A 17799-nucleotide genomic window follows, 5' to 3' on the forward strand; every position below is an offset into this window, starting at 1 on the left:
ATACACAAGAAACTTAGCTCCTGTTTTCTTTAGGCTCTTAAGTTTTCTTTAAAAATAAATTTGGGGAACTGTTACAAGGCCTTCACATGCATAATGAAAACTTAAGGACATGACATTTTCTTATTTTATTTGTATTAATATTGCTGTTAAATAGAGACAGTTGCAATCTATAATTTACTTTAAGATGCCTCCCCAGAGTGAGCTGAATTGATAGGATGGAGAGAAGGGATAGTTAGGTGATAAAGCAGATACTGTAGAATGATAATGGGGGGATCTCGGTGCTGGATATATTGGTGTTTGCTGTAAATGTCTTTCCACTTTGCTGCATGTTTGAAATTTTTCATAATGAACTGTTGAACTCAGCTCCTCTGAAATACAAAATGTGAAGTTGGACCTTGCTGTCCAGATTCCAAGGGAAAGAAAGTTAACTTTCTCCTTTGCTATTAATAAATATGTCTTGGAAATACCATCTTTGAGACAGATGAGAAACACACATTTCACTTGTGTTCATTTAGATTATATATTTTCGTCGAAAGAAACACAGCCTGTTGGGAGTTTTTTAAATCTGGAAAATGCAAAATATTCTTACCTGTTAAATTGTTTGCTTTTTCTATATCCTTTAGAAACTTGCATTTATTACCTCGATGTTAATTATGTACAATTATTGATTTTAGTGCACTCACTCTTGAGGATGAGAAAAGAATGCTGGCATATTTGATTAATGGATTTATACAAATGGTAAGTCTTGGGGAAGAAGTTGCAGTGCGCTTGGAAATGTGATGTAATTGTTTACCCTTACTCCGGGGAAAGCAGTTAACATTATGTTCCCTGGTGCTTTTCATTTTTATTAAGATAAGATGAAATTAGAAAACATCTTACTTTAGCCAGCACTCCCCTGGGGGCAAAGAGAGCCAAGACAAACTGGCCTAAGGAAAAAAATAAAGGGGAGGGTGGGGTGGAGGACTTATTGGCTCATGTGACACGAAGTCCAGGAACGGAGCAGCTGGACACGGGGGTCTCTGTGGTGTCGTCAGGACCTGCCGTCTGTGTGTCTTTGGCCCGTGGATCTGCTCTCGGGGTGTCCTCCCAGGCAGCCTCACTCCCCTCAGGAGATCTAGGTTTCCATTCCTTCCAGTGCTGCAGCCCAGCAGGAAGGGCTCCAGCTCAAGTCCTGGGACTGAGTCTCTAGATTGATCTGGGTCACCAACTCATCCCTGCACGAATCGCTGCAGTCAGGGGGAATGAGCACACGGACTGGCCAGGCCTGGGAGACGTTCACACGCCTGAGCCCGAATCACCTGGGCTGGGGACAAGGGGCTCCCTGAAGCCCCCACCCAATGTGCCGCTCATCAGGTGATGGTAAAAAATGATTTTGGCAGGTAGCGGTGGGGTAGGGGTGGGGGGGGGCGCGTGTAGACACAATGCCGAGTGCCTGCTCTCCCATCGTTTTAGTTACCCGTTCCTGCATAACAACTCACCCCAAACTTAGCAGCTTTAAATAATGGTGTTTTATTTATTCTTAACAATCCTGTGGGCTGACTGTATAGCCAGGCTGTTCTCTGTAGCAGGATTGGGGCCACGGAGGATCCACACGACCTTGCTCACGTGTCTAGGTCCTTGCCGTTGGGGCCTCGTTTCTCATCCGTGTGGCCTCTTCCTCTCTGCTATTCTGCCACCGTCCAGCCATCTCCACTGAGCTGTCCTATATGGTGTGGGCACGGAGGGAAGCCACAGGCCATTTAAGATCAGAGTTCAGAAATCCCACCATGACCGGTGCTGCATCCTACTGGATTCTGTTGGTCAAAGCAGTCACGGGGTCATCCGCTTGGAGGGAAGGGAAGTAGACTCCACCCCGAGATGGGAAGGGTCCATGGGGACACTGCAAAAGCACAAGCAGTGTGGGAGCGATTGTTCAGCTGCCTTTGGGAACAACCCACCACGCCAGCCGAGCCAGAACCACCGTTGCTTTAATCCGGGTGTGCAAAGCTAAAATACCAACTGCTACCAGTATCCTCTTCTAAAACAAATGTCAAGGCAAAAGCTGACCAAGATGAAAATCACCAGATCCCTGTGAAAATAACCTTGAACACGTGACTTGTTCAATAAGAAGGGTCAGTGCTAATTGTTCACCTGACTCTGTAGATAAAATAATCCATTTTGATGCAAAATCAGAATTAGCCTTCCAGTCTCCATGTTAGGAAATGCACCTTTTACCTGGTGACTCTCCTGGCCCTTGATTTATACACTGATCAGGTGGTATTTTATCCTTTTATGGCTTTGTCTGAAAGCTACCACGTTATAGTGGAGACTATGAGGAAATAAGATGTGAAACCTGATAGCTATAATGGAAATAGCAATGTTAAATCCCCTCTGAACAAAATGATTGCTGTAACAGTAAAGCTTGTCCTACTAACCAGCTGTTCAGAAATTGGAAGAAATAGGGGAAAGGGAGATTTTTATTGATGGAGAAACTTCCATCGATGGCTCCAGCAGCCACCAGTAGTAAGTTGCTGAGGTTGGAATCCTCATCAGGAGGCAGAAAGGTGTGGCTTGTATTAGGGAAATCCCTCTGACAAATGGCGCCCAATAACCAAATTGATGTTCCGTGAAAAGGCCACAGCCGGCAAACACAATTCCATTATTTCCTTTCCAGTGGTTTCCGGCTAGCCTGGGAAGTCCTATTTACATTCTGAGATTCTGTTCTGTGTCCTTTGATTCTTTTATGTTCTAGTCCAGTGCTCATGTCATAAAGATGAGGTGGTAATGGTACTATTTCTGTTATACACTGGGCGAAGTAATGTAAAGTCTAATTGGAGTATATTGCAGCATGTGCGTGCATGTTTACATACTCTTGACATTTCCATCCATTCATTCCTGTTGGCGGGATTTTTGATGACTTGTCATCTTAGCACTTTCCCTGCCACACAAAGCTCAGAGAAACTCTTTTCTTTTTTTGTTAAAAAAATTTTTTTTAATTTGTTTAATATTTATTTTTGAGAGAGAGACAGAGCGTGAGCATGGGGAGGGGAGGAGAGAGGTGGACACAGAATCTGAAGCAGGCTCCAGGCTCTGAGCCTAATGCTGGACTTGAACTCACGAACGGTGAGATCATGACCCGATCTGCATTTGGATACTTAACGGACTGAGCCACCCAGGCACTCCTCAGGGAAACTCTTTTTCAGTGCTATGTACTTACAGTTGCCTTGAGATAACACTCTTAGCATCTTTTTTCCTTGCTTCTAGGTGTCCTTTGGCCGTGATTTTGAACAGCAGCTAAGTTTTTATGTTGAGGCTAGATCAATGTTTTGCAACCTGGAACCTGTTCTTGTGCAGTTGATTCACGTAAGGATTTTCATGTATTCATTTATTTTCTCAATAAATATTGATTACATGCCAGGCATAGAGTTGAACCTGAGATTCATGTGGCCCCGTAACACCCCTATTCTTTAGGGCATAAAAGGTGGTTTCTCAAAGGTGGTTTCACAAAGATTAATCCAATGTGCAGTTTTCCTTTGCTTAAGTCTTCAGATGGTCTTTCTCTGCAGTTAGCATATTCTCATTCCCATATGCCAGGGGCAAAGTGGGTTGCATGATTAGTTGTAGAAATAACTAACCTGTGGCCCTTGTAGCTTAACCAGGGTCCCCACATTGTTAGATCATGGTAGCTTTTCATGGGACCCTCCAGGCCAAAAGAAGGAAAGAATGGTTCTGTTTATTAGGCAGTTGGACTCACCCTACCCTAACAACTGGATAGCTCTTTGAAATAACACCATATGTAAATTGAAAGAGAAATAATATAGCTTTATTCTTTTCTTTTTTTTTTAATATAGCTTTATTCTTAAATAATCACAATCTCTTAAGTGTGTGTACCTATTGGGCACAGCTTCTCAAACCTTAGAATCAGCTTGGCATCAATCCACATTAATTTTTTTTTCACATTGATATTTGCACACTAGTTTTTGATCAGAGCAGCTGCTGAAAACCCCGTTTCCCAAGGATAGAATGTCGCTCTCAGCGACAGAATGCAGTCCAGTGTTGAATCTGTGAGCCACTTCACACCGGCTCTTGCTGCGGTGTTCAAAAAGTGAACACTGCTCTGTTGCCCTAAAAACATCGCAATGCCCCTGTGAGCTTGCTACAACCTTCAAGGATGTCACAGTACACAGTTGGGGAACCATAGGTCCGAACTTCTCAATTTGTGGAAAGATTCCTCAAGGCTCTTTAATTGCTTCATGTAAACTCAAGGAGAGCAACCTTTTTATTTGTTTGCTGGTTATCAGGTTATGTGAACTTAAGACCTGAAAGTAGAGACCTCATGTGGAATTCGGTGGAGGTAATAGTGCCCACCTTGTAGGGTTGTGGGGATTAAGTGACCCCATGCGTGTACTGCTATTAGAACAGCATCTGTATTGGCCAACAGACACATGAAACGATGCTCAGCATCCCTCCTCATCAGGGAAATACAAATCAAAACCACACTGAGATACCACCTCACGCCAGTCAGAGTGGCTAAAATGAGCAAATCAGAGAACTCTAGATGCTGGCGAGGATGTGGAGAAACGGGCACCCTCCTGCACTGTTGGTGGGAATGTAAACTGGTACAGCCCCTCTGGAAAACAGTGTGGAGGTTCCTCAGGAAACTAACAATAGAACTCCCCTATGACCCAGCAATAGCACTGCTAGGAATTTACCCAAGGGATACAGAAATGCTGAGGCATAGGAGCACATGTACCCCAATGTTCATAGCAGCACTCTCCACAATAGCTAAGACATGGAAAGAGCCTAAGTGTCCATCAACAGATGAATGGATCAAGAAGATGTGGTTTATCTATACCATGGAATACTACATGGCAATGAGAAACAATGAAATCTGGCCATGTGTAGCAACATGGATGGACCTTGAGGGTGTTATGCTGAGCGAAATAAGGCAGAGAAGGACAAATACCATATGTTTGCACGTATAGGAGGATTAGGAGGAACTTGACGGAGGAACAAGGGGGAGAAGAAGGGCGGAAATGGTGGGGGAAAGGGAGAGAGGCAAACCATGAGAGACTCTTGAATGCTGACAAAAACTGAGGACTGATGGATGTGGGGGGGAGGAGGGGATGGGCATGAAGGAGGGCACTTTGGGGATGAGCACTGAGTGTTATGTAGAAACTAATTTGACAATAAACTATTTGTAAAAAAAAAAAAAAAAAAAACAGCATCTGTATGCTTTATATATGATGTGGCAGCTGTTAACTTCTCTTCTTATGGTTCATGTTAGGATTGCAGTGCTGACTGTGGTTTGCTCTCAGATTTGGAGGTTTCTTTTAGGATCTCTAAGATTTCCAGCTTCGTGTGTGGGATTTCTGGAAATGAAGTGAACTCCGGCTGTTCATTAAACCAGGAAACCTTGTCCTTCACAAGGCCGGTTGATAGGCAGGAGTGCCTTTTGTTCTTATCTTCTTGGAGATGTTTGCTCAAGCCGAGAGGGAATCAGGCCTGACGGCTCCTCTGGCATTTCAGGGTTCAGTGCTAGCCAGTGTGGGCCCCAGAAAGCATGTTCTTACTGACTTGTATGCAGTTCATGTCCAGATGGCTCTGGAAGATAATTTTCTGAGTCAGCCATCATTTCATAACCATTTTTGTTTTGTTTTTTAATTCATAAACCCAGAGTGTAAACCGGTTGGCAATGGAAACCAGAAAAGTAATGAAAGGAAATCATTCCAGAAAGACGGCTGCATTTGTCCGGGTATGTTCTAGAGATGGAACTCAGACTTTGAACTCCATTGAGTTGTTTCATTTGTAAGTTTCTAAGTAGCTCTTCCCAGAAGACAAGTGTGTCCTAGCGGTGGCTCTGTATTGATTTTCCAGATTAACTTTTCCTTGAGTATCTAAGACTAACCAATTTTCTCACTGTTTTCAAAAGAGATGATCACAGAAGTCTCACCTTGGATACGTGTTATGGGGAGGTGGTTGAGAGATGAATTGCAGTTTTGTGCCAGCTGGATTATCTCCAGTTTATGCCTATAACTGGAAGGTCTACTATCTTCTTCCCCCTTGAAAAGTTCTCAGCTTTGAAAAATAAAATCCAGCTTCTTGAGCATGCTGCTCAAAATTTTTATCAAAGCAATACATGTCTGTGTTTTTGGAAAATGGAGTCGGACCAAAAATAAGGCAGTGAGGAAAAAAAGTAGATCATCTCCGCCCTGAGCTCCTACCTCTTTCCTCAGAGCCAGCCACCTCAAACCCTTCTTGAGCAATTTCTTCTTGTAATTACCTCCATATTTTTAAGTAATTGGTTTCAGATTCTGGTTCTTATTCAGTGTCAGGTGTTACCTATTTCCTTCGATGATGGATGAGGATTTATTTTTCTTATACCTTTACTCTCTTCACTTTCCCCTCCCCCTCCTCCCACAGACGCATCTGGAGTATATGCTGCAGATGCAAGAGGAGAAAATTGGGGCTCTGAAAGAGAAGATTAATTATTCAAATGTTTTTTATTTGAAAATATGTGACGGATGAAAACAGGAGTACCAGTCTGCTGCGATGGTATTGCTGACGTAACCTGCTGTGTTTCTGCCCCTCCTTCTAGGCCTGTGTTGCCTACTGCTTCATTACCATTCCCTCCCTGGGGGGCATCTTCACGCGCCTCAACCTCTACTTACATTCTGGTCAGGTTGCCTTGGCCAACCAGTGCCTCTCCCAAGGTAAGCCCGTCATTCTCACCTCCGAGCATTTCCTGGCTGGTTAGGAAAGTTGGCTCAGCCGTGCGTGTGCTTGTATGTAGAAAGATTCCTTTAAGAAGAAAAGAAAAAAAGAACTGATCACTACATGATGAGTTTTAGATCTGTTTCTTTAGCAGGAAGCACACTGGACATGCACACCTTTCCAGAATCAGATTACAGAAGGAAGCTGTTTGCCTGTAAGAACCTTCTGAAATCTGTCTCACACAGGCCAGGTCAGGCAGCTCAGGATAAGCATGCCTAGAGAATGTTACAAGTTAGGACTGCCTCATCACAGTATATTCCTGTTTAGTTTTTGTTGATGTTTGTTTGTGTGAAGCCCCAGGGACCTACACATGGAATCTAATAAGTATAGAAAGAATACTCTTTGCAGGTTACTGCTCATGATAAAAGTTGTGCTCAAGACCCATTCCTGTACAAGGTATAGGAGCCACCTGGTTTATTTGGGAGGCGATCCCCGAGGGTGTCCGTGGAGTGATGGGGTGGGGGTGGCTGGGACAGGGAAGGGAAGGAAGCCAACAAAAGGTGCACTTCTGGGCAGGTTACCGCTGTGGGCGGCTGAGGTACATTCATTCCCCCTGGGGACCTCTAGGAGGAGGTGTCAAACGGCCTCGGCACCGCCCTGCCCGGAAAAGTGGGTTATTTACGCTTTATTCTACTGCCATTGACTAAAGGCTGTTTGGGATCATCATTCTGCCCTGCTCTGCACTTGACCCCAAAGAAAGCCCTCAGGCAGAGTGTTGGAGTCGCCTGTATTTGCGACAGGGTGTACTCGTCACCCCTGGGACAGGAGGTATCCAGCCAGCAGGCCGAAACACAGAGTATTAAGAGATCCTGGTGCCATTTACGGAGCATTTTGTAAAAAGTTCAGGAATAGTAGACAATGTGGGAACCCTCGAGTTTGGCAAAACTTGAAACATTAGGAACAAGTTACGAACTACAGGTACCAGAGCAGAGAACTGTAAGTGGAGGCTCTAGAAGCCTCGATCTTTCGTCTCCCAACTTATAAACTAAGACCATGATCTAAAATATCGTAGATTCCAGGCAAGTTTATTATGACTGCACCCCATATGGGGTTTCAGCTATTTTTTTTTAAAGGCAAGACAAAAATTCTTAAGCTAAATAAAGTCTCCCCCATCATCAAAAATTTGCTGTTCTACGAACTATTTGACGAGAGCCCTGGGTGGCTTTTGCTCTGCTGTGCTGCCCTGTAACGGTCTCGGTCCACACCGGGAGATAATGCGGTGCAGATGGACAGTGCCCTCGATGTAGAGTTCTGGACCTCCTCATCTGCCTCATCCCACACTTGAAGCCACTGCATGAGGGGCAGGAATGTGGCGTCCACTTCGTGTTTAATAATTTATCTGATGATTTTTACCCTAGTCTCTAAATGCTATAGCACTAAACCTTAAAAGCCTATCATTATTGTTCTGAAAGCCACATGCAGCAGTTGCTGGCCAAGATAAATAATACATTCAATTACTGAGCATGGGGAGGCTAAATATAAATTAAATGAAGCTTGTGGAAATGGGCCACTGCTGTTCACCATTGCCCCCCCTCCTCAAACACACTCCCTCTCAGCTGGTTAAAAACAATCCTCTCCCCCCAGTCCATTTTCTGGCCTCCCTTGATCCAGCTTCAGTGGTGTGTATGTTCGTTATTGGACAGTGGCTTTGCTAGGACTGGGTCCAGCCTGACGTTAAATTCCCATTGAACTCTCAGCAGCTGCGTGGGATGCTGACAGAGGTTTTTTACAGAGGGGCCCGGTTCTGGTGCTTTGGATGTACTGGGGTAGCACACAGAGTGGAACGGGGAGGGGGGGGGTGTTTTTCTCAAAGCCACCCATTGCCCCCGTAGTTAGGGGAAACACGGCTTGTGCTTCACACCTGGAGATGCCTATTTATCTTTGCTTTCAGCTAGATAAGTGTTTGCTCTTGTTTGTGAGGGGTTCTTTCTAGAAGATTATTACCAGGCCACAACAGGAACAAATTCTTTTACCCTTTATTTTTGTCTTAGTTCCTTTATCTTTACAGCTTCTGATCTGAGAAAGGAAGGTGGTTGTACAATGGAAGTCGCTTCCATTGGAGGTGGGAAGGGGAGAAGAAACTTTTGGCATTCCAGGCGGGGCAAAGGGCTTGAGCAAAAGGCATGGGAGGTGCGAAAGCCCATGGTGTATTTGGCCAGCGGCAGGATGTCGGTATGAGTCCCTTACTGATGATGTCCCAATCCCAACTCTGCCACTCACCAGCTGGATGCCCTTGGACGAGCTGGCCTTTTTGTGCCTCAGTTTCCTCATCTGTCACGTGGAGGTGACGGCTGCAGTACCTGTCTGTTGCAGATTAAATGAGAGAACGTACTTGGAGAACTTGGCTCGCCGGCACACAGTAGCTGCTCAGTAAATATGAACGTCATAGAATTGTCTCTCAAAAGACAATTCAAGAAGTATGCTGTGGAGTTCTCCATCCAATGCCAGCGCTGTGGCTGCAGGTTCTGAAAGCAAACTTGTCCTAGGCAAAGCCTTGAGAAATCCATAGGAAGGCTGATCATTCTTTGAAGATTAACCTGCCGAATTATCCTGGGGCGGGAGGGGGAAAAAACGGATCTGCACTTCCTCCAAAGACAGAACAGTAGAGAAGACAAGCAAAACAGTTTTGTTCTTCTTATTAATAATAATGCTTTCCACTCCTACAGAATTATCTCCCCCTCCTTTTAAATTTTATTTATTTTTTGCATCTTCATCCTTCAGAGCTTAGCTCACAGGCCACTTCTTAGGGGAAACATCCTTGACCTCTCCACCTCCAAACCAACCAAGAATGAGGTCAGGTTATTCTAGAAGATGTGTTATCCTGGCACTTTTCCCTCACTGGACTTACTGTTGGTGTTATTTAGCAAGTAAATAGGTAAATAATTGTCTGCTTTACTCCTCTGCAAGACTGTCCGCTCCACAAAATCTGACATGTCTTATTTGCCGTTGCGTCCCTGCCTCCTGGCACGTTGCCGACCACATGGGTGCTCCAGAGATGCTGAATGAATGAGTGGCAGTCCTGTGATAATAATGGTTGGTGATTCTTCATAATATCAATACCTGTAAGATGGTACCAAGCCTTTCATAGTATGGACAAAACCACTAAGTAACCTAGCTCTTCAGAAGAGAGTCCCCTCAGAGCCTCCTAGTAGGTTTTACATATTTTCTTAGTTTTAGGTAAAAGAAAACAAGTTAGGCTCAAACATATGCTGAGCTGTATAGACCTGGTGAATGAAGCTGTTTGGCTGGTTTGATCCGTGAGGAATCTGAAAAAGGAGAGGAGAGGCTGGGCCTGCTAGGAGGAGGCTCCCTGGCCCCCGCGAACCATCACTGGTCTTGGAGGTGGCCTGGACAGCAGGGTGGAGGAGAGAAATCATTTTTTATCCTCCTCCTGGAGAGTGACAGGTGGCTTGTGATGGAGAAAAGTGTCCTCCATCCACTTACCAAGTCATTGGGGTTTATTCTTAAGGTCACATTTACTAGTTCCGTTGACAGGCCATCCTCTGAAGAATGTTTGATGTGGCTGTTTTCTCAAACCCTGAGGCCTCTCTGCTGATCTTGGACAGAGCAGGTTATTTTTGCCAGAACAATTCACATGGACAGGTGGCGTGAAACTTGTCACCCATGTTCACATCCCAACATGCCTGGTCCATCCACCTCATGGAATATAAGGGCCTGGGATGGAGGGCATCCCATAATGCAACACACAGAAAAGGAGCAGGGCAGGAGTCTCCCCGTGAGTTCACACAGCTCCTTATATTAGTAAATATCAACAATTTGCTTTCTCCTGCCTGCATTTCTTGGCCATTTTTTACATACATGCCACTGTGCCAGGCATCGTGCCGGACCAGGAATGCGCTTCAAGACTGTGTGCTGACAGGGGAGAGCGAATCTGTTTACAGTCAAATGAGGCAGCTCATGATAAATGTTCTGCAAGATGTTCATAAAATGTGCAATAGAATTTTAGGGGAAAGAAAGCTGACCCCTTGGCTTAGAAGAGCAAAAAAAAAAAAAAAAAAGCTCTTAAAACAGGAGGCATTGAGGAACCTGGAGGGAAAGGAGGATCTTTATATGCTGACATGAGGCAGAGGGCATTCGAGGCTGAGACAGCAGCCAGGAGCAAAGGGCTACAGTCTGGGAACAGTACATGTGGAAGGGAGGAGTAGGAAATGAAGTTAGGAAGATAGTTTGGGGCCTGATGAGAACTGAAGCTTCCTGCAAAGCAGTCTAGTCTTGTTCAGCATGTTGTATTTGCTTGGTGGTTTATGTTCATTTTACAGTTGAGGAAACTATGGTTCAGAAGTGTGACATGACTTGCTCAGGAGCATTGAGCTAATAATAAGTGGCTAATCTGACTTCAAGTGCTCTTCCCACCCCTGAGCTTCTCTGAAATTGGTTAGTTCCTCTAAACCCCAGTACAAAGTATTATTTCTAACCCTGGGTGCATGTGATTGCATGAGACCAGTTGTGACAGATTGAACATTAGATAAGCCTTAAGTAGAAAACAACCAGAATTGAAATGAGAGGTACTTAATCCTTCCTGCTCCAGGAAATCCAAACCTAAAATGAACAGAGACACCTTCACAGCCTCCTGCGAGCCACTGCAGAGATGGGAGGAAGGTGTGTTGACTGTGCATTACCCTAAAGACATGAGTCTGGTGACATGGATGGCACATTGGACTGAGAAGTCATTTCTGTGACCCCAGTGGACTTTTCACAATGTGTTGATATTCAGTGAATTGAAAAGGCATTCTGCATAAACCAGATGGCAAAATCAAGGTTAGATTAAGCTGTCATTGATAACAATTAAGCATTAATGAATAAATTGTATAATTGTTTCTAGACATTCATATTTCTTTACATCTTATTTTCTATACCTAATCAAATTAGTGGCTCCTTCAATCCTCAAACTTAACCGCTGTAATAACAAATTCTACTTAATTCTAGCATTAAGTCTCTATAGATAACTCACCTTTGGATAATCACCTGGCCGTTTGGACTCTGAGGCTTTACCCAAAGACACCCATGTCACTTGATGACAGTGCATCTTCATTGCAGACTAAAGTTCAGCCTGCTGAAACAAAAATTCCATAGAGTAAGTGGCTTCAGTGACCAGCATTTGTTGCTCAGGAAAGTCTAAGACCAAGCTACCAGCAGACCCATTGTCTGGCGAGGACTTCTTGTCTCAGAGACCGCCATCTTCTCACTGTGTCCTCACATGTGGAAGAAGTGAGAGTTTTCTCTGGGGCCTCTCTTACAAGGGCACTAATCCCATTTGTGAGGGCTCCACTCCATGATCTCATCACCTCAGTGTCCCCACCTACTACCATCTTTGGGGATAGGATTCCAACATCCAAATTTGGGGGTAGGGTAGAAGCACATTAACATTTAGTCCAAAATACAAAGTTTGAGGTAGTACGCTGTGTCTCGACGTCTGTATAGTAGTTCCCATTCTATTGATGATGTAAGTCAAACCTACACTCATCGAGAGACGGGGAATGTTGAAGACTGGTAAAGATGTTAAGCACCAGCATTGATAGAACTTGAGGAGAGTGTAACCAGGATCCAGTCCCGCTTTAATCAAGTATACTCAAGGGACATGAGGGAGCCTTGACCCTCTTGTGATGTTTTGTCCCAAGCATTCGCAATGCCCCCTTTCCTAAAGAGCTGGACCAGGGGCTGCCCATCTTAGCTGTCCAGGAGGACCTGTGATTTCGAAGGTCTGTTTGGGAGTAGAGTGGCTTCATAAGCCTGGGAGGTGATGGCTCTGACAAGTAGGATAGGTTTCCATTAGCACTAATCTGTTTTTTAAAAAACCAAATGCCATCTCTAAAGGTGGGTCATCGCTTCTTGACTGTGTTGTGACTCATGTGCTGAGTCCTATTCTGTGTTGACAATACCAGGGACAAAAGCATGACCTGACTCTCAGAGGTCACAAGTGTGAGTTTATATTATCACGTATGGAGGGTTATGGGGGTACCGACTTGTTTCCCAACTGAATGATAGACAGCCTGTACATTATTTTAAATCTTAATGATTTTTACCAAAAAAAAAAAAAAATGTATTTCATGCTCATTTGAAAAAATTCCCACAAATAAAGAAATGTAGAACTTAACAAATGTAAAAGGCCTCAAAATAAAAGTCATCAGTCATCTGCTCTGTTTCCTCCCTTCCAAAAAACAGCCATTGTTAACAGCTAGTTAAGAGAACAGTTCTCTTAATTTTTTTCTTCTATAGATCCATTTAGAAATATTCATTCGTTCTCAAGCTCTGCCTCTCTTCAGTTCTCCTTCCCTCCACATCTATCTGTATTGTTATATATGCATGCTGTCCCCACCACCCTTAGGAATGGGATTGTGTCTTCTGCAATGTTTTTCTTTTTTTAATGTTATTTTTGAGAGGGTGAGAGAGAGAGAGAGAGAGAGAATGGGGCCCGGAAGAGAGCGTGAGCAGGGGAGGGTCAGAGAGAGAGGGAGACACAGAATCCAAAGCAGGCTCCAGGCTCTGAGCTGTCAGCACAGAGCCTGACGCGGGGCTCAAACCCATGAACCACGAGATCATGACCCGAGCTGAAGTGGGACACGTAACCAACTGAGCCACCCAAGCACCCCTCTGCGATGTTTTTCAATTTGCTTTTTTCACTTAGCAGTAAATCTTGGCCTTTCTCCCCATGCCCCTTCCCACCTAACCCCTGTCAGTACATAAAGATCCACCCCATTCTTTGTACGACTGTCCAGTGTTCTATTTCATTTCCTTTTCTGGTTGGAAGTGCTATAAATTATTTCCCCAGGCCTCCGTCCATTTTTTTTCCTAAACTCCTATTGAAAAATATTTGGACTCTTTCCCGTTTTTTTGCTTTTGCCAACAATGAGCAACTGGCGTCTTAATTCTGAGCATTTTGAAGCTTTCCACTAGTCCAGTTGATGGATATCTTAGTCTCTGAGAATGCGGAACCCTATCTGTCATTCAGACAGAGTCCCGGGCAGAGCCTTGGTGCACTAAACAGATCGCAATGGGCTCTTCATGGGAGCATGCCTGTGGGAGGCCACTAGCTCCTGAGTTGTCCTAGAGGAGCCAGAAAAGGCTTCACAGCCCAGGAGTGAGATCTTCTAAAGCCTCCAGAAGGATCCGTGCAAGTGGAGCTGTCTAGAGAGCTTGAACCCTGAATTATGCCTCACTTCACGAAGCAACTAATCAGAGAAGAGCCTTCCTGGTGCATTGCTGTGGGGAGCAGGCCAGTACCCTGGGCCTCTGGAAGGTGTGCGCCACCCCTAGTGCCCTGCTTGATGCACACGAGGAGGGTGGGTGTCCCTTGGAGCAGCTGGAGACCCCGGCAGTGGGTAGGCGCCCACCTCTGATTAAGGAGGTGTCTTTAAACACCCCCTTTGAGCAATCACCTGCCTTGTCTACCTTATTACCTCACTTGCTCTTTTGCCCATTTCTATGATTGAAAATTTTAAAACCTTACATTGCCTTTTTATGTATGCTAAGGAAAAATTATTTTTAGAAATGTAAATTAAAAACCCCACGTAATAACTTAGCAGTAAGTGAAAGATCCCAGTTTCTTTCACCCTGAGCCCCAATCCTGTATCACAGTTAATACTTTGGCATTTTATTGCCCTACTTTTTTTATACATCTACATAAGTATATACGCGTTTCTCTTACAAAGGTAGGACCCTGCTGTACACAGGTATGTAACGGTTTGTGCTTAATATATCATAGAGATCTATATAGATATACCTTGTTCTCTTTATTAGCTGTATCATTTCCAGCATATGACAATGCAAGTTTTTTTGTTTTTGATTTTTTTTTTAACACTTTATTTTCGAGAGAGAGAGACAGAGACAGAGAATGGGCAAGTGAGGGACACACAGAGAGAGGGAGACACAGAATCTGAAGCAGACAGGCTCCAGGCTCTGAGTTGTCAGCACATAGCCCGACACGGGGCTCGAGTTCGTGAGCCACAAGATCATGACCTTAGCTAAAGTTGGATGATTAACCGACTGAGCCACCCAGGAGCCTCCCCCCACCCCAGTCTTTATCATGGATACTGTGGTTCAATACATCTAAGGCAGGACCTGGGAATTCATATATAGTTTTTAAATAACAGCTGAGTGAGATCTGATAGGTTCATGTATCATAAAATCCATCCTTCTACTAAGTGTACAATTCAGTGGTTTTTAGGGCATTCACAGAGTTGTGCGACCATCATCACTAATTCCAGCACATTTTCATCACCCTGAAAGGAAACTCTGGACCCACTGAGTAGTCACTCCCTGCTGCCCCTCCTCCAAGCTCCAGGCAGCTGCCAGGCTACTTTTTGTTGCTATGGATTTGCTTATTCTTATTATTTTATATAAATGCAGTCTTACAATACAGGTCTCTTAGGATTGATTCCCTTCATTTAGCGTAATGATTTCAAGGTTTGGCCGCATTGCAGCCTGTGTGTAACATGTGTGTGCAGCATCCATGTGCACTTACAGCTAGGGGAACTCTCAGGTCCTGGAGTCTCTTTGCCGTGATGCGTTCCCATCGGCCATAGTGGGCCTAGGAACCTGTATTTTTATTACTATTATTATTATTATTTTTTTTTTATTTCTAGGAGAGAGAGAGAGAGAGTGTGAGCAGGGGAGAGTCAGAGAGAGAGGGAGTCACAGACTCTGAAACAGGCTCCAGGCTCTGAGCTGGCAGTCAGCACAGAGCCCGACGCAGGCCACAAACCCACAAACCGCGAGGTCATGACCTAAGCAAAAGTCGGACACTTAACCGACTAAGCCACCCAGGCGCCCCATGTTTGGTTGTTTTTTTTTTTTTCTAGGGGGGAGAGAGAGAGAGAGAGACAGCGTGAGCAGGGGAGGGTCAGAGAGAGAGGGAGTCACACACTGAAACAGGCTCCAGGCTCTGAGCTGGCAGTCAGCACAGAGCCCGACGCGGGGCTCGAACCCACGAGCCGCGAGATCATGACCTAAGCGAAAGTCGGACGCTTAACTGACTAAGCCACCCAGGCGCCCCATGTTTTTGTTTTTTTTTTTTATTTCTAGGAACCTGTATTTTTAGCAAGGCTTCTGATGATTCTCACAAAGCAATTTTGGAAAACTGGCTTTGAGAGCAGTGCAGCCCCTTGTACTGAGAGCAGGCACGGTGGCAGTGCTTGCCCTCCCCCCCAGGACCCGGCAGTGCTGAATGCCGCTCTGCAGAGGAGTGGGCACCCCACAAAGAAGGATCTCTAACAGAATGGACGTGGGTGGGGCCAGCCAAGCCTGAGTGGGGGTATTGGTCTTTATTTTCAATTTTTTTTTTAAGTGGGATGTGGAAAAGAAGCCTGTAAAACCTCAGAAGATTCTGGTGGAAAAAGATACAGCATAGGGAAGCTGGTACCTATGCTTGTTTTTCCTCCTCCCATCCCCCCCTCACCCCCAAGCCCCCACCCCACAGTGAAACAGGAGTAATAGTCTTTATGGATTGGAATCGGGTTTCTCCTTTTTCTGTAGGTCTTTTACAAAACAAAACACATGTAGCCCATTTTATCTTGGATTGTTTTCCAGGGCTTTTAATAGCCACAAAAGTGTTCTATGGTATTGACGTCATTATTCTGAACTCCAGGAGGAGAAACTTCATATACAGTAGGATTTGAGCTCTAATTACGAAGTCAAAATTGAGAAGTCTCCTAGATAAGATTTTATATATGGGGTAAGTCTTCTGAGGATAGAGATAAAAGTCTGCTTTGGAACACTCTGGAACATTCTCTGCCCCAGCCCCTAAATAACTGTTTATTTTAGCTCCCTCCTTTGGAATGGGAACTGAGGGGGGGGTGGGTGTTTGTGAGGAACAGGGTGCCCGGCACAAAGCTGCTCCCTTAATGAGTCATAATAATAGGCACTTTTCTTGGGGCCACTTGGTAACAAGCACATAAATAGAATAAATAAATGGTCTTTCAGGTTGTTGTGAGCAGAATTTTCATTTCCACTGAGAGAGGCTCTTCACCTTGGTCATTATGGACTTCATGTTTCCACCAGAAAGCAATTTGTGTAGAGCCCGGGGGACAGAGAGCTTTTCCTGCAGGAGAGGACCGCCAGAGCCGGCGTCAGGCCTGCCTGTGCTCAGGGTGGAACGTCAGCGGTGCGTTCCGCTCTGCTGCTTGTGCAGTGTGGTTACGGATGAGTGACATAAAATGGATCCTTGTAAGCATTTTTCAGGGTACAATTCAGTGGTTTTAGGTACATTCACAATGTCGCGCAACCCTCACCACTCTCCATTTCCAGAACCCGACTCCAAACCCAATGCAACCTGTGCCCTTTACGCAATAATTATTCCCCTCTCTCCATTCTACTTTCTCCATGCAGTTGACCCCTCTGTCTCCTAAAGGTGAAATTCTACACCATGTAGACCTTTTGTCAGACCTGTTTTTTTGTTTATTTATTTTTGTCAGACCTGTTTCACTTGGCATAATGTTTTCTGGGTGCATCCATGTTGTAGCATGTTTAAGGATCTCCTTCTTTTTTAAGGCTGAGTAATAGTTCCATTGTGTGTATGTTCCACATTTGGCCTGTCCATTCACTTGTTGATGGACATTAGGGTTGCTTCTACCTTTGGGCTAATGTGAACATTCACGTACAGGTATCTGTTTGAGTCCCTGCTTTTATTTCTTTTGAAGGTGAACCTAGAAGTGGGATTGCAGGGTCAGAGTGTAATTCTGTTTCACTTCTTGAAGGACCACCGAAGTGTTTCCCACGGCAGCTGCACTATTTACCTTCCCGCCAGCAGTTTCTCTACATCTTTGCCAGTGCTTGTTGTTTACTGGGTTTTTTTTTTTTTTTTTTTGCTTTTTTTTTTATGGTTCCCGTCCTGAAGTTCTCTCCCAGTGATGGAATCTCTGGGGGATTGCATTGATTTGCGTTTTCCCAGTGATTATCGATGTTGAGCATCTTTTCAGGTGCTTGTTGACCATTTGTGTATTTGGAGAAATGTCTGTTCAGGTCCTTTGCCCATTGTTAATCGGGTAACTTGTTTTGCTGTTACTGGAGAATTTCTTTTTATATTCTAGG

General features: G+C 44.6%; 1 protein-coding gene across 4 annotated transcripts in view; it reads left to right on the forward strand.

Moving 5' to 3' along the window:
• Positions 1–17799, forward strand: part of VPS35L (VPS35 endosomal protein sorting factor like) — a 118919-nt gene that overhangs the window by 76632 nt on the left and 24488 nt on the right. For all 4 annotated transcript variants that reach the window (XM_039255889.1, XM_039255891.1, XM_039255892.1 and 1 more), the window contains 4 exons: positions 675–738; positions 3244–3342; positions 5657–5734; positions 6578–6692. In XM_039255889.1, coding sequence (XP_039111820.1) covers positions 675–738; positions 3244–3342; positions 5657–5734; positions 6578–6692 — 356 coding nt within the window. The remainder of the gene's footprint in view (positions 1–674; positions 739–3243; positions 3343–5656; positions 5735–6577; positions 6693–17799) is intronic.

Source organism: Hyaena hyaena, unplaced genomic scaffold (genome assembly GCF_003009895.1).
Source record: "Hyaena hyaena isolate Hyena2069 unplaced genomic scaffold, ASM300989v1 scaffold_550, whole genome shotgun sequence".
In the NCBI taxonomy this organism is placed as follows: Eukaryota; Metazoa; Chordata; class Mammalia; order Carnivora; family Hyaenidae; genus Hyaena; species Hyaena hyaena.